At 36.9% G+C, this 17,869-nt stretch overlaps 1 protein-coding gene and 1 long non-coding RNA gene across 2 annotated transcripts in view; both read right to left on the bottom strand.

Moving 5' to 3' along the window:
- The window catches only part of LOC141371655 (uncharacterized), a 251,784-nt gene that overhangs the window by 41,668 nt on the left and 192,247 nt on the right, over positions 1-17,869 (bottom strand). The gene's annotated exons all lie outside the window — the stretch shown is intronic.
- On the bottom strand, positions 4,260-4,816 carry LOC112816406 (glycine cleavage system H protein, mitochondrial-like). The gene has a single exon (XM_025862891.2). It carries the CDS (start codon positions 4,814-4,816, stop codon positions 4,295-4,297), a length of 522 nt encoding a protein of 173 aa, XP_025718676.1. The 3' UTR covers positions 4,260-4,294.

Raw genomic sequence — 17,869 nt, 5'->3', positions numbered from 1 at the left:
TCCTAATGTGCTGCTTCTATGTGCTACAGGCAGAGACCTGGCAACAGAGCTTGTTAGACATGTGAGTGTAAGAGAGACAGACTGTGTGCAAAGTCTGCAGGGCCCTCTGGCAATGAAAGGGCAGGAGATGAAGGATTATTTCAGCTTTTCAGAGGCCTTTCTGAGGTTGCTGACTTTATGATTCTCTTAGGTGACCTTGGAATAACTGAAATGTCACTGCACAATGTAGACCCTAGTCTTTGCAATCTGCAGGATTCACAGGTTTTAAGTTTGGACCCAGGCTCCCATTTGTGTCACTGGAGGCCTAGAAAGGGCAGAGTGGTGAGGCTGAGGTCAGCCCACAGCTCAGGCTCTTCCTGCTGTTCCATCTTCCTTCTTCCTGCCTTACCCAGGGGTTTCCTCTCAGATGCCTCGGGCAGAGCAAGGCTCCACGTACTGGACCCCAGGCATCACAGCAGGAAAGTTTTAGGGGATACCACAGGCAGTATGGCATGGTAGAAAGTAGGGCCTTCGAACCAGCAAGACCTAGGTTCTAATCCCCACTCTGACCACTTGTTAGCTTTATGACTTGGGAGAAATAATCTCTCTGGTCTTGATTTAAATACCTGTAAAATGAGAATAATAATGTGTACCTTGCAGGGATGCTTTTGGGGTATAATTAAGACAAATAAAAGCATTTAGCATATTGTAGACACTCAATTGATAGCCTAGCATTCATATTATTGGATGTTAGTCTTTTTTAAAAAAGATTTTATTTATTTATTTGTCAGAGAGAGAGAGAGAGAGAGAGAGAGAGCACAAGCAGGGAGAAGGGCAGAGGGAGAAGCAGGCTCCCCGTTGAGCTAGGAGCCTGATGTGGGACTATCCTAGGACCCTGGGATCATGGCCTGAGCCAAAGGCAGAGGCTTAACTAACTGAGCCACCCAGGCATCCTGGATGTTAGTCTTTTATTTATTTAATTTAATTTAATTTAATTTAATTTTATTATGTTATGTTAGTCACCATACAGTACATCATTAGTTTTTGATGTAGTGATCCATGATTCATTGTTTTTGTATAACACCCAGTGCTCCATGCAGTACGTGTCCTCCTTAATACCAAACTGTGGAAAGAGCCGAGATGCCCTTCAACAGATGAATGGATAAAGAAGATGTGGTCCATATGTACAATGGATGTTAGTCTTTTAAATAAAAACTTCTTTTATTGTGATAAGAACACATAATGAGATCTATCTTCTCAACAAAATTTTAAGTGTATAATATATTATTGTTGGCTATAGGTACAATGTTGTATAGTAGATCTCTAAAGCTTACTCATCTTGCTTAACCGAAACTTTATGCCCCTTGACCAGTAACTCCTTATTTATTCCTCCCTTCAGTTCTGGCAACCACTAGTCTATCCTTTGATTCTATGAATTTAACTATTTTAGATACTACATATAAATGGAATCATGCAGTATTTCTATTTTTCTGTTAATGCTTTATTTCACTTAGCATAATGCCCTCAAGGTTCATCCATGTTGTTGCATATTGCAGAATTTCCTTCTTTTTAAAGGCTGAATAGTATTCTGTTGCATGTGTACACATTTTCATTATCCATTTATTTGTCAGTGGACATTTAGGTTGTTCCCACCTCTTGGTGCAATGAACACGGCAGTGCTAATATCTCTTTGAGATCTTGGTTTCAATTTTTTGGATAAATTCCCAAAAGTGGGATTGCTAAATCATATGACAATTCTATTTTAAATTTCTTGAGAAACCTATACTGTTTTCCATAGCCGCTGTACCATTTTGCGTTCCCACCAACAGTGTGCAAGACTTCCAATTTCTCTACATCCTTGTCAACATTCACTGTCTTTAGCTTTCTTGATGAAAGCCACCCTAAAGGGTGCAAGGTGATACATCATTGTGGTTTTGATTTGTATTTTCATGATGATTAGTGATGTTGAGCATTTTTCATATACCTGTTGGCCATGTATGGCCATATATGGCCATTGTATGTCTTCTTTGGAAAAATGTCCTTTCAAGTCCTTAGCCCATTTTAAAATAATTATTAGGGACTTTTGTTGTTATTGTTGTTGTTTGTTTTGTTTTATTTTGTGTTGTTATTGAGTTGTGGAGTTTCTTTATATATTTTGGAGATTAACCCCATATCAGAGATAGAGTTTGCAAATGCTTTCTTCCATTCTGTTGGTTATCTTTCCACTCTGTTGATTGTTTTATTTGATACACAGAAGCTTTTTTATTTGATTATTTGTCAGAGAGAGAGAGAGAGAGAGAGAGAGAGAGAGCACACTTGTTTATTTTTGGCATTGTTGCCTGTGCTTTTGGTGTCATATCCATGAAATCACTGTCAAGACTAATGAAGCTTTTCTCCTATGTTATCTTCTAGAAGTTTTACAGTTTCAGGTTAAGTGTTTAACCCATTTTGAGCCCATTTTTGTGTATGTGTAAGATGGGGGTCAGTTTCATTTTTTAAAAATGTGGATATCCAGTGTTCCCAACACCATTTGTTGAAGTGACCATCCTTTCCCCATTGTGTATTTTTGATACCCACTTCAAAGATCAGTTGACTGTATACGTGTGGATTTACTTCTGGGCCCTCTATTCTATTCCATTTGTCTGTGTGTATGCCCTGATGCCAGTACAATACCATTTTGATTACTGTAGCTTTGTAATGTATTTTGAAATCAGGAAATGTGATGCCTCCAGCTTTGCTCTTTCTCAGGATTGATTTGGCTATTTGTGGTCTTTTGTGGTGCCATTTGAATTGTAGAATTGTTTTTACCATTTCTATAAAAAAATGCCATTGGGATTTCGGTAGGGATTGCATTGAATTTGTAGATTGCTTTGGGTAATATGAACATGTTAACAATATTAATCCTTCCAATCCATGATTACAGGCTATCTTTTCATTTATTTGTGTCTTCTTGAATTTATTTCTTTTTTTAAAGTAATCTGTATGACCAACATGGGGCTCAAACTCACAACCCCAAGATCAAGAGTCACATGCTCTACCAACTGAGCCAGCCAGCTACCCCTAATTTTTTTCAATGTTTTGTAGTTTTCAGTATACAAGTCTTTATCTCCTTAGTTAAGTTTATTCCTAAGTATTTTATTATTTGTGGTATTATCGGAAATGGAATTGTTTTTCTAATTTTCTTTTGAGATAGTTCAGTGTTAGTATACATAAGTTCAACTAATTTTTGTATGTTGATTTTGTGTCCTGCAACTTTACTCAATCTGCTCATTAGTTATAACAGTTTTTTTTCTTTTTATGGAGTCTTCAGGGTTTTCTATATATAAGATCATGCCATCTGAGAACAAGGACATTTTACTTCTTCCTTTCCTATTTGGATGTCTTTTATTTCTCTTTGTGGCCTAATTATTCTGGCTAGGACTTCCAGTACTACACTGGATAGAAGTGGCAAGAGTGGGCACCCTTGTCTTGTTCCTGGTCTTAGAGGAAAAGCTTTCCATTTTTCACCATTGAGTATGATGTCTTAGCTGTGGGATTTTCATATATAGTCTTTATTATGTTGAGGTACTTTTCTTCTATTCCAGTTTATTGAGAGCTTTTCTCATGAAAAGGTGTTGAATTTTGTCACATTTTTTTTTTGCCTCTATTGAGGTGATCATGTGATTTTTATCCTTTATTCTGTTACTGTGTTGTATTACATTATTTGATTTGCATATGTTGAGCCATCCTTGCATCCTAGGGATAAATCCCACATGGTCATGGTGTATGATCCTTTTAATGTGCTGTTGAATTTGGTTTGCTAGTATTCTGCTGAAAATTTTTGCACCTATATTCATTAGGTATATTGGCCTGTTGTTTTCTTATGATGTCTTTGTCTGGCTTTGGTATCAGGATAATTCTGCCCTCATAAAATGGGTTTGGAAATGTTCCCGCCTCTTCCATGTCTTGGAAGAGTTTAGGAAGGATTGGCATTAATTCTTTAAATATTTGGTAGAATTCACCAGTAAAGCAATCTGCTCCTGAGCTTGTCTTTGTTGGGAGGTTTTAAATTACTAATTCAATCTCCATACTAGTCACAGGTCTGTTCAGACTTCCTGTTTCTTCATGATTGAGTCTTGATAGGTTATGTGTTTCTAGGAATTTATTCATTTCTTCCAGGTTATCCAGTTTGTTGGCATTTAGCTGTTCATAGTAGTTTTTTATGATCCTTTGTATTTCTGTGACATCGGTTGTAATATCTCTTCTTACATTTCTTTTTGTTTGTTTGTTTTGTGTTTGTTTTTGTTTCATACTAGTTTATTTAGGGGTTCCATTTTCACTCCTCAATAGATTTTATGTATTTCTCATATGCTTCTTCACTCATTAATTCATCCAGTTCTGAGGGATCACTGAGTGCTATCTTGATCAGCCAACCATCTTCATAAAAAGATTTGTTGACAAGTCCTGGATTTTCTGCAAGAGCTTCATTAATTTCAGTTACTTCTCCTGATGGAGGAGAATAGAGTTCACTAGCAGCTTTCACACTTTCCAAAGCACCAAACTCATCTTGTTTGTTCAGTTTTGTCCCAACTTCAGGCAGACTACAGTAATCAACATCTCCCAGAGCTTCCTGTGCAAAATTGCTGATTCCCACTGTTCCAATACCATTTTCTGTTGTTATCCATCCATGTTTGTCTGTGAATTTACGCACGGAGAGCAGAGCGGAGCCCGTGCGCAGTGTCGGGACGGCGCCTGCCCTCAGCCCCCAGGGCCGCGTCAGGCAGGGTGCAGAGGGCGCGGAGGCGACGCGCAGACTGCAGGCCGCAGCCCGCACGCTCCGCACCGCCCGCAGCACCATGCTCACAGACCTCTCTTCTTACATTTCTAATTGTATTTACTTCTCTCCTTTTTTCTTAGTCTAGCTAAGAAAACTTTGTCAGTTTCATTTATCTTTTAAAAAAAACCCAACTCTTAGTTTTGCTTTTTTTTCTATTTTCTATTTCATTTATTTCTGCTCTAATCTGTATTATTTCATTCTTTCTGCTAACTTTAGGCTTAGTTTCTTCTTCTTTTGTTCTTTGAGGTGTAAAGTTGTTTATTTGAGATCTTGCACTTTTTAAAATATAGGCATTTATTGCTAAGAACTTCTCTCTTAGTACTGCTTTTGTTGCATCTCGTAAGTTTTGGTATATTGTGTTTTTGTTTTCATTTGTCTTGAGATATTTTCTAATTTATTTTTGATTTTTTTCTTTCACCCAGTGCTTTTTTAAGAGTATACTGTTTAACTTCCACATATTTGTGAATTTTCCCATTTTCTTTCTGCTTTGATTTCTAGTTTCATTCCGTTGTGGTCAGAAGACATATTTGGTATGACCTCAGTCTTCTTAAATTTGTTAAGGCTTGCTTTGTGATCTAACATGTGATCTATCCTAGAGAAAGATCTGTATGTGCTTGAGAAAAATGTTTATTCTGCTGTTGTTGGGTGAAATGTTCTGTATATATCTGTTAGGTCCATTTGGTCTATAGAGTTGCTCAAGGTCGCTGTTTCCTTATTTATCTTTTGTCTGGATAGTCTATTATTGAAGGTGGGGTACTGAAGTCTTTTACCATTACTGTATTGCTGTTTATTTCTCCCTTCAGTTATATCAATGTTTGCTTTCCATATTTAGGTGGTCTGATGTGGGTACATATATATTTATAATTATATCTTTTTAGCAGTTAAACCCTTTTATCATTATATAATATCTTTGTCTAACAGTTTTGACTTTAAAGTCTATTTTGTTTGATATAAGTATAGACACTCCTGCTCTCTTCTGGTTACCATTTGCATGGAATATCTTTTTCCATACCTTCACTTTCAGACTATGTGTGTCTTTAAATATAAAGTGAGTTTCTTGTTGACTGCATATAGTTGGGTCTTGTTTTTGTTATCCATTTTAGCCACTCTATGTCTTTTGATTGCAGTTTAATCCTTTTACATTTAATGTAATTATTGATAAGGAAGATTCACTCTTGCCATTCTGTTCATTGTTTGCTGTTAGTCTTGCAGTTCATCTGTCTGCTTTTTCCTCTCTTACTCTTTTCCTTTGTGCTTTACTGATTTTTTGCATTGATATGCTTTGAGTCCTTTCTTTTTTCCTTCATATAACATCTATAAGTACTTTTGTGTGCGTTGTTACCTTGGAGCTTACATAAAATATCTTATAGTCATAACAGTCTATTTTAAGTGATAACAAGTTAAATTCAGTCATACACAAACACTCTTGCCAGATGTGGAGCTCTGATGGGTCCAGTACAATTAGCCATCTAGGGGAAATGGAGATGGTGGTTTAGACTGGTAGGTGCTATAGCTCTAAAGTCTGTAAAGTCTACACTGTAATTTCTCCCAGTAATGCTTTATGTTATTGTTGTCACAATTTACATCTATTCATATTATGTATCTTTAAACATATTTTTAGTTTATTTTTAATGCTTTTGTCTTTTAACGTTTATAATATAATTAAAAGTGATTTTATCTATCACTATTACAATAATATAGTATTCTGTATCTGTCTATACATTTAACTTTACCAATGAGTTTCATATATTCTTATGTTATTACGCTGCTGTTTAGCATCCTTTCATTTCAACTTGAAGAACTCTCCTAAGCATTTCTTGTAAGGCAGGTCTTGTGGTGATGAATTCCCTCAGCTTTTGTTTATTTGAGAAAATCTTTATCTCTTTTTCATTTTTGAAGGACAGTTTTGTGTGGGATAGTATTCTTTGTTGGCAGTTTTTTCCTTCAGCATTTTGAATATATCATTCCACTCTTTTTTTGGCCTGTAAGGTTTCTCCTGAAAAATATGTTCATAGCCTAAGGAGTTTCCTTGTAGGTGACAAGTCACTTTTCTTCGGCTGCTTTCAAAATACTGTCTTTGATTTTTGACAATTTGATTTTAATGTGCCTCAGTATGGATTTCTTTGGGTTCATCTTATTTGTTGTCTTTTGGGCTTTATGGATCTGGATGTCCATTTCCTTCTGCAGAATTGGGATATTTTCAGCTGTTTTTAAAAATGAACTTTCTGGTCTTTCTCTCTCTTCTCTTTCTGGAACTCCCATAATGTATATATTGGTCTACTTAATGGTTTCTCATAAATTCCTTAAGCTTTCATCATTATTTTTCATTCTTTCATCTTATTACTCCACTGACTGAATTATTTTCAGTGACTTTTGTTTGAGTTTTCTGTTTCTTTCTTCTGCTTGATCTAGTCTGCTGTTGAGCCCTGCTAGCAAAATTTTCAGTGTAGTTATTTTGTTTTTGGACTCCATGATTTCTGTTTAGTACTTTTTATATTTGTTGAAATTCTCACTTTGTTCATGCATTCTTTTCTTGATCTCAGTGCACATCTTTATGACAATTATTTTGAATTCTTCCAGGTAAATTATATAACTGCATTTCATTAGGGTCAGCTTTATCATGTTCCTTTGTTTAGAACATCTTTGCCTAATCTTTCATTTTCTTTCTTTCTGTGTTGATGTCTGCACATTACACAAAACAAATACTTCTGCTTGTCTTCACAGACTGGCCTCATACAGGAGAAGATTCCCACCAATCAGCCTGGCCAGAGTTCTGGAGGCTTCTACCAACATTTTTCCTTCCCCAGGGAGAAGAAAACAACTGTGCTTTTTTTTTTAAACACTCACTCTTTGCTGAGCCAGGGACTTTAGAGCTATAGCACCTACCAGTCTAAACCACCGTCTCCATTTCCCCTAGATGGCTAATTGTACTGGACCCATCAGAGCTCCACATCTGGCAAGACAGAAGCAAGACTTCTAGAGAGTTTCTTTAGAAAAGTTGAGGTGCTGGATGCAGAAACTTACCTTCTCCTTTCCCTGGTAGAATCTGGGTGCTAGGGGGTCTCTTCCCAATCACATAGCACTAGGCTAGATGCAGGGACTCTGGACCCAATCTTCTTATTGGCCTTAGTGAATGTGGTTTTATGTTCACCTGGGGTTACAGGAGGCTTTCAATTAGTTTCTGGATTTCTAACAGAAAAGAATTTGTTCATAAATTGTTATTGAACTGGTGCGTTTGTGAGGGAGAGGAGGGCACAGGGCTTCCTAGTCCATCATCTTATGATACTCTGGACATTAGTCTCCTGTTCATCCATTTACTCAGCATCAGAAAATGCTTACAGTTTCCTGTCTTTCCCCCTCTTTTCAGACACAGTAACACAAGAGACAGTCTTCTGTTCCTGCTGAGAGACTGCTAATAAGCACTAGTCCTCAGCTCCATAGGATGCAGAACGAGTCAGTAATACAGCCGCAGGCTTTAGGACAGTAGGCAGATGTGACCAGCTTTCTCTCACTTTGCCTCTGGCCTCTTTTCTCCAAACAATAAGACCCTCAGGGCTGTAGGCTAGCAAGTCCAAATTGGCAGCTCACCCCTCCAGCGGGCCCAGGGGACAAGAAACCTCCAAGTTCAGCATCTCACAAGTACTGAGAAGAGGTGGGCACAACTCTGTGTTCTCTACCGTTTGAAGAACTTCTTAAAGACCTTCAGAAGCAGAACCGAGGTCTTATTCCCTTTCCTTACTCCTATTCACATCTTCCTCCTATCCCTTTACCACCTCAGTCATGGTCTGAGGAAACGGATGGATAAGCAGCTACTGCTATGGAAAGACCAACATGAGGGTTCCAATACTGGGGCCATGTTTCTGTTCAGAATCCAACAGCCATTTGCAATAGCATTTTTGATGTTTTCAAAGTCATTTCCTGACGATTTTTTAATCAAATCCCCATTTTAGAGGTGAAGAAACTAAGGCAAAGAAACAAGAGGATCCCTGAATGAGTCAACAGCTGAAGTGGGGCCAGAGCCCTGGTTTCTTGCCTCTTTGAGCTCTTTCCATACTATGTGGGCCCCATATGTTTGGAATGAAAGATTCAGAAGATGGTGACAAGCATGTCCACCACACCTTAAGTAGTCAACCTGAACTTCCTTGGAGATCCAAGGAACTCAGGACTTCACTCTAAGCAAAGGACTAGCCAGGATGCTGAAGGGGGAAGACAATGTCTTCATTCTGGTTTTGTCACTCAAGCTCTAGACTCCTGAATAGCATACTTCCTGGGCCCAGCTCACTAGCCATGTGTGAAGAGTGATCCTGGAGAAGAGGACACCCGGGGGTCAGGAGCACAGCTGGGGTGAGAAACCAGACCCTTTCTCTTCCCTGGGTCACTCACAGGGCACTTACACATTCTGCCCTGTTTGGTTACAATTCGGAGCATCACTTTCCCCATTTGTAAAGTAAATATAACCCTTTCATCAACTGTCTTATAGAGGCTGTTAGAAGACTCAGAGGTGATAGGGTGAGTGAGTCATCTTTAATCTAGGAAGTAGTATCTGCATCTGACTTTGCTACTCGATCCCATTCATGGAGCAGCTACTGGGAGACAGGTGCCAAGTTAGGCACTGTATGTGAATCATCTCCAACTAGGCCTCAGAGGACAAGTGACTTACCAAGTGACATTCACCTGTTCAGTGGCAGAAATGAGATGAGAGCCTTTTCTGATCAGTCCCAGAGGCCTGAGACTGAGCTGGAGGTCATATTGCTGTGTGCATAACATTGTTAAATTTAACAAATAAAAAAGGACCCCGGTGAAAAACTGAGAGCTTTTCCCCTAAGGTCAGGAACATGGCAGGGATGTCCACTGTCACCACTGCTATTCAACATACTACTAGAAGTCCTAGCTTCAACAATCAGACAACAAAAAGAAATAAAAGGCATCCGAATCGGCACAGAAGAAGTCAAACTCTCACTCTTTGCAGATGATATGATACTTTATGTGGAAAACCCAAAAGACTCCACCCCAAAACTGTTAGAACTCATACAGGAATTCAGTAAAGTGGCAGGATATAAAATCAATCCACAGAAATCAGTTGCATTTCTATATACCAACAACAAGAGAGAAGACAGAGAAATTAAGGAGTCGATTCCATTTACAATTGCACCCAAAACCATAAGATACCTAGGAATAAATCTAACCAAAGAGGCAAAGGATCTGTACTCAGAAAACTATAGAATACTCATGAAAGAAATTGAGGAAGACAAAAAGAAATGGAAAAACGTTCCATGCTCATGGATTGGAAGAACAAATGTGAACGTGTTTATGCTACCTAGAGCAATCTACACATTTAATGCAATCCCTATCAAAATACCATCAAATTTTTTCACAGAGCTGGAACAAATAATCCTAAAATTTGTATGGAACCAGAAAAGACCCTGAATAGCCAGAGGAATGTTGAAAAAGAAAAGCAAAGCTGACGGCATCACAATTCCGGACTTCCAGCTCTATTACAGAGCTGTCATCATCAAGACAGTATGGTACTGGCACAAAAACAGACACATAGATCAGTGGAACAGAATAGAGAGCCCAGAAACGAACCCTCAACTCTATGGTCAACTAATCTTAGACAAAGCAGGAAAGAATTTCCAGTGGAAAAAAGACAGTCTCTTCAACAAATGGTGTTGGAAAAATTGGACAGCCACATGCAGAAGAATGAAACTGGACCATTTCCTTACACCACACACAAAAATAGACTCAAAATGGATGAAAGACCTCAATGTGAGACAGGAATCCATCAAAATCCTTGAGGAGAACACAGGCAGCAACCGCTTCGACCTCAGCCGCAGCAACTTCTTCCTAGAAACATCGCCAAAGGCAAGGGAAGCAAGGGCAAAAATGAACTATCGGGACTTCATCAAGATAAAAAGCTTTTGCACAGCAAAGGAAACAGTCAACAAAACCAAAAGACAACCGACAGAATGGGACAAGATATTTAGGTATTTACAAATGACATTATCAGATAAAGGGCTAGTATACAAAATCTATAAAGAACTTACCAAACTCAACACCCAAAGAACAAATAATCCAATCAAGAAATGGGCGGAAGACATGACCAGACATTTCTGCAAAGATGATATCCAAATGGCCAACAGACAATGAGAAAGTGCTCAACATCGCTCGGCATCAGGGAAATCCAAATCAAAACCTCAATGAGATACCACCTCACACCAGTCAGAACGGCTAAAATTAACAAGCCAGGAAACGACGGATGTTGGTGAGGGTGAGGAGAAAGGGGAACCCTCCTACACTGTTGGTGGGAATGCAAGCTGGTGCAGCCACTCTGGAAAACAGTATGGAGGTTCCACAAAACGTTGAAAATAGAGCTACCCTACGACCCAGCAATTGCACTAGTGGGTATTTACCCCAAAGATACAAATGTAGTGATCCGAAGGGGCACATGCACTCCAATATTTATAGCAGTAATGTCCACAATAGCCAAACTATGGAAAGAGCCTAGATGTCCATCGACAGATGAATGGATAAAGAAGAAGTGGTATATACATACAATGGAATATTATTCAGCCATCAAAAAAGAAATCTTGCCATTTGCAGTGATGTGGATGGAACTACGGGAGGGTGTTATGCTAAGCGAAATAAGTCAATCAGAGAAAGACAAGTATCATATGAGCTCACTGATATGAGGAATCTGAGAAACAAGACAGAGGAGCATAGAGGAAGGGAGGGAAAAATGAAACAAGATGATACCAGAGAGGGAGACAGATCATAAGAGACTCTTAATCTCAGGAAACAAACTGAGGGTTGCTGGAGTGGTGGGGGGTGGGAGGGATGGGGTGGCTGAGTGATGGACGTTGGGGAGGGTAAGTACTATGGTGAGTGCTGTGAACTGTGTAAGACTGATCAATCACAGACCTGTACCCCTGAAACAAATAATACATTATATGTTAATAAAAAATTTTAAAAAGGGACCCCAATTAAATTTGAATTTCAGATAAATAATAAACAATTTTTAGTGTAAGCATATACATTGAAATATTTGGAACACAGTTATACCAAAAAATTATTTGTTTATCTAAAATTCAAACCTAACTGGGCATCCTGTATTTTATTCAGCAACCATATGTGTATATGGAGTTGGCATTGTAGGAGCAGCAGGTAGGCAGGCTGTCTGTATACTCATTTTGAAGCAAGGGAGTCAGTAGGCCATATGCCAGGGAGAGAACTGATCTCCCCACCAAAGCAAGTCTCTACTGCTATTCTCAGCTTGGGGGCTACCATAAACATATACAAACATACTTTGGTTTGATGAAAAACCCTCACCTGGGGTGCCTGGGTGGCTCAGTCGTTAAGTGTCTGCCTTCGGCTCAGGTCATGATCCCAGGGTCCTGGGCTCGAGCCCCACGTTGGGCTCCCTGCTCAGCGGGAAGCCTGCTTCTCCCTCTCCCACTCCCCCTGCTTGTGTTCCCTCTCTCACTGTGTCTCTCTCTGTCAAATAAATAAATAAAATCTTAAAAAAAAAAAAGAAAAAAAGAAAAGCCCTCACCTAGACTTAGGGCCCTTCTTTTTCCCTTCTTAATTGTTCCCAAGACCCCGTTTTTCCTCATTCATTGGGGCCCCTTTGGGGATATTTTAAAAATATCTTATCAAGGATAAAAAGGATATTTTTAAAAATAAGTAAAGGTTTAAACTTTAAGTCCATCTAAAGATGGACTAGGATTTTCAAAAAGGGTTGTAACCTGCTTCTGGCCAAGATGATGTAAGAGGGATTGAATTTACTCTCCTTCCTAAATAATCAACAGACAATATATTTTTGGAAAAACGGTATTTTTCAAGTGTTGGACATCAGGTAGTGAAAGACAAAGATGGGAAACAAATGAAGTGAGTGCTACAACTGTCCCAGCTTATTGCCTAGAGAGAGATGCCACGCTATGGGGTGGGGGGAATCCAATAAAGAGCTTGGTGTTTTCTCGGAGGTGAGGAAAGAGCTAGGAATCCAGGAGGCTAAATTTCACAGGGCAGAATATTGGAGAGCTGAGTAGACAGGGTGCTCTAGAGATCTGCCAAAGGTCTCCCTTGGGTATTTGGTAGAGTACTGATCAGTGCATGCATGTGAGGGGCTACCGGGCTTAGGAAAGAACCATCCAAAAACAATTAGAAGAAACAGTGTCCGGCACTAACACAACTCTGGGGATTATGCTTGCTCCTACCTGCCAATCTGGAAAATCTCATTCTCAGGGCATTGGGTAGAGCATGCAGTGGTTCTTTTATCAGTATTGGGAAATACTTAGCCCTAGTCTGATAACTGCTCCAGCCCTGTCTAACAAGTCATAAAAGCAAATCAGAAAAGTTCAAACTATTTCCAAGTACCTTAACTACATCCCATAGCAGAGTTCAAGAATATTTATGATAACACAAAAATATCCAGCACCTAGTAAGGTAAAATTCATAATGTTCGGCATCCAATAGAAAATTCCCAAGCATGCAAAAAAAGCAGGAAAATATGACTCATATTGAGGAGATAAATCATTTAAAACCAATCCAGAACTGAAATAGATGTTAGAATGAGTAGACTAGAAGAATAAAATAGTTATTATAACTGTATTCCATATGTTCAAAAAGTTAAGTAAAGACATGTGAGATATAAAAAAGACCCACACTGAACTTCTAGAGATAAAAATTACAATGTCTGAGATGAAAAATATACTAGATGATAATAATGGAAGATTAGACATTGTAGGAGAAAAGATTAGTGAACTTGAAGACATAGTAATAGAAACTGTCCAAATGAAACTCAAAGAGAAAAGAGGGTATAAATAAAGAAGAGAGCATTACTGAGCTTTAGGACAACTTCAAAGACTTAATATGTGTGTAATTAGAGTCCCTGTAAAATGGTAAGGAGCAGAAAACATATTTGAAGAAATAAAAGCTAAATAATTTCTAGATATAATGATTACTATAAACCCACAGATTCAAAAATTTCAGTAAACTTCAAGCACAAGAGACATGAAGAAACTATACCAAGGCAATGTTGTAATCAAATTGCTCCAAACTAGTGATAAGACAAGAACTATCTTAAAAGCACCAAGAGGAAAAAGTTACATTATGTATAGAGGAACAAAAACAAGGATTATAGCAGATTTCTTGTGAGAAACAACACAAATAAGAAGGTGGTAGATCAAAATCTTTAAAGTACTAGATGAAAACAAAAAACTTGTTGACCTCACCTTCTGTACCCAGTGAAATTATATTTCAAAAACGCAAGTAAAGACTTTGTTAGACACTCAAAAGCTAAAAGAATTCATCATCAGCAGACCTGCAATACAAGAAATATTAAAGGAAGTCCTTCAGACAGAAGAAAATGATACCAGATGGAAATACGGATCTACATAAAGGAATGAAGAGCACTGGAAATGGTAACTACACATGGGTAAATAATATAAGATTTTTCTTCTTATTATTTAAATTTATTTAAAATATAATTAGCTATTTAATAAAAATAATAACAATTGAGTGTAGAGTTTATAACATAAGTAAAAGTAAGTCATATCATAATAGCACAAAAGAGAAGAGAAATGGAGGTACACTGCTATGACATTCTTATAATATGTGAAGTGGTATAGTATTACTTAATATTATTAATTAATAATATTATTTAAAGGCAGATCATGATAATAATGTACACTGTAAATCTTGAATCAACCACTAAAATAATGAAACAAAGAGTGATACCTTAAAAATGAACAAAGGAGATAAAATGGAATCTAGGAAATACTCCACTAATCCCAAAGAAGTTTTTTTTTTTAAAGGAGAGGAAAGGGAGAACACAGAATATATGGCACAAATAAAAAGCAAATGAAAAAATAATAGACTTAAATCTAATAATATCAATAACCATATTAAATATAAATCATCTAAGCACCACAATAAAAAGGCAGAGATTGTCAGATTGGATTTAAATCCAAAACCTGACTGTATATTCCTTATAAGAAATGCATTTTAAATATAAAGACACAAACAGATTCAAAGGAAAAGGATGAAAAATACAATGTCAACACTAATCAAAAGAAATCTGGAGTGGTTATATTAGTATGAGACAAATTAAATTTCAGAATAAATAAGTTTTAGAATAAAGAATGTTGGGGTGCCCAGGTGGCTCAGTTGGTTAAGCATCCAACTCTTGATCTCAGCTCAGGTCTTGATCTCAGGGTCATGAGTTCAAGCCCCACACTGGGCTCCATGCTGGGCATGGAGCCTACTTAAAAAAAAATTAGAAGGACACCTGGGTGGCTCAGTCATTAAGCGTCTGCCTTTGGCTCAGGTCATGATCCCAGGGTCCTGGGATTGAGCCCCACATTGGGCTCGCTGCTCAGTTGGGAGCCTGCTTCTCCCTCTCCCTCTGCCTGTCACTCTGCCTGCTTGTGCTCTCTCTCTCTGTGTCAAATAAATAAATAAATAAATAAAATCTTAAAAAAAATAAAAATTTAAAAAATAGAATAAAGAATGTTAACATGGATAAAGAAGGTCATTCCATAATGATAAAAGGGTTAATGCACCGGGAATATATGAGTTTATGAACCTAACATGAGGGAAAAACTGACACAACACAAGGATTAATAGAAATAAATAAAGCTGGAGATTTCAATAGCCTTCTCTCGATAATTGATAGAACAAGTATACAGAAATTCAGTAAAGATATAAAAGATCTAAACAACATTATAAACAAACTTGATCTACTTGACATTTATAGAATAGTCCACCCAACCACATTAGAGTATATATTCTTTTTAAATATACATGGAACATTTACCAAGATAGACAATATTTTGGGTCATAAAACAAGTTTCAGTAAAATTGAAAGAATTCAAGCCATACAAAGTCTGTTCTCTGACCATAATGAAATTAAGTTAGAAATCCATAACAGAAATATCTCTGAAAAATTCCCAATTATTTGGAAAGTAAATAAGACAGTTCTAAATAATACACACATAAAGGTGGAAATAAAAAATTAGGAAATGCTTTGAATTGAATGAAAATGAAAACATAACATCTAAAAATTTGGTGAAAGCTGTTAAAATAGTACTTAAGGGAAATTTTATAGCACTAAATGCCTATACTAGAAAAAAGAATCTCAAATCATTCATCTCAGCTTCTACTTCAAGAAATGAGAAAAAGAAAGCAAATTAAACCCAAAGTAAGTGGAATACAGGAAAAAATAAGATCAAAGCAGAAATCAATGAAATAGAAAACAAGAACTATAGGGAAAAATCATTCTAACAAACACTGGTCCTTTCAAAAGATCAATAAACTTGATAAACCTCTAGCCATGCTGACCAGGGAAAAAAGAGATAAGACACAAATTACTAATACTGGGAGCTGAAAATGATGTCACTACGGATTCTACAGGTATTTAAAGGATAAGATAATATATCATAAACAACTTTATGACAATACATTTAGTGACTTAGATGAAATAGACCCATTCCTTGAAAGACACAAACTACCAAAGCTGACTCCTGAAGAAACAGAATATCTCTATATCTATTAAAGAAATTGAATTTGTAGTTAGAAACTTTCCCATACAGAAAACTCCAGAAACAGATGGCTTAATTGGTGAATTCTATCAAACATTTAAGGATGAAATAAAAGAAAATATAAAAACCTCTCCCAGAGAATGGATGAGAATGGAAGACTTTCCAACTCATTTTATGAGGCCAGCATTATTGTGATACCAAAGCCAGATGATAACATTGTAAGAAAACATGATCAATATTCATCATGAATGTAAATGTAAAAATTCTGAACCAAATTTTAGCAAATCAAATTCAACATTACATAAAATGGATAATACACTGTGACCAAGTAGAATTTATCCCAGGAATTCAAGGTTGGTCTAATGTTTGAAAAACAATCAATTTAATTTGCCATACTAACAAATTAATAGAGAAAAATCATATTTTGCAATGAAGGTCAAAAAAGCATTTGACAATATCCAACGCCTATTGGTAATAATTCTCAACAAAACTTGAATAGATGGAACTTGCTCAACCTGAAGAAGGGCAACTATAAAAAGTCTACAGCTAACTAAAATTTAATGGTAAAAAAAAAAAAGCTTTCTTCCCAAATTTGGGAACACTGCAAGAATGTCCAGTCTCAGCACTTCTATACAACATTGTACTGGAGGTTCTAGCCAGGGCAATCAAGAAAAAAAGAAGGGAAGGAAAGAAGAAAGGAAGGAAAGGAAGAAGAAAGAGAGAGAAAAGAAGGAAAGAAAGAAGGTAGGAAGCGAGGAAGGAAAGAAGGAAGAAAAGGCAATTGAAAGTGGAAAGGAAGAAGTAAAACTAGCTTTATTCACAACCAATGATTGTCTATTCGCAATCAATATAATTGTGGAAAATTTGATGAAATGTGCAAAAACAGCTAGTAAGTGAGTTTAGTAATATATCAAATATATATTATATATTATATGTATATAATACATCAATATACCAAAATCAGTTGTTTTCCTATTTACTACTTATGAATAATTAGAAATTAAAATTTAAAAATTCTTTTAAAAATAGCATCAAAGATATGAAATACTTAGGGATGAACCTGTGAAAAGGTGTGAGAGAAACTCTACAGTAAAAACTATGAAACGCTGCTAAAAGAAAATAAAAAGACCTAAATAAACAGAGAGAAAAACCATGTTCATGGGGCAGAGATTTCATATTGTTAAAATGTCAATTCTTCCCAAATTGATCTATGGATTCAATACAATACCAAACAAAATTCTAGGAGGTGTTTGTGTAGAAACTAACAAACTGATTCTAAAATTCACATGGAAATGCAAAGGACCTAGCAGAGCCAAAACTTGGAAAAAGAAGAAGAGTTGGAGAACTTAAACTATTTGATTTCAAGACTTATTATAAAGCTGCAGTATTCTAGACGTAGTGGTGTTGGTGTCCAAGAAAGACAAATACATCAATGGAATAGAATAGAGAGTCTAGAAATAGGCCCACACATTTATGGAAAACTGGTTTTTGACAAAGCTATAAGGGCAATTCAGTGGAGAAATGATAGTTCCTCCCA

This window comes from Callorhinus ursinus, unplaced genomic scaffold (genome assembly GCF_003265705.2).
Source record: "Callorhinus ursinus isolate GAN/ISIS: 27379988/994484 unplaced genomic scaffold, GSC_fseal_2.0 scaffold84, whole genome shotgun sequence".
In the NCBI taxonomy this organism is placed as follows: Eukaryota; Metazoa; Chordata; class Mammalia; order Carnivora; family Otariidae; genus Callorhinus; species Callorhinus ursinus.
This window is presented reverse-complemented; position numbering and strand designations above follow the sequence as displayed.

Coding starts and splice junctions, on each gene's coding strand:
- LOC112816406 (XM_025862891.2), bottom strand. CDS start 4,816: ATGGTGCTGCGGGCGGTGCGGAGCGTGCGGGCTGCGGCCTGCAGTCTG.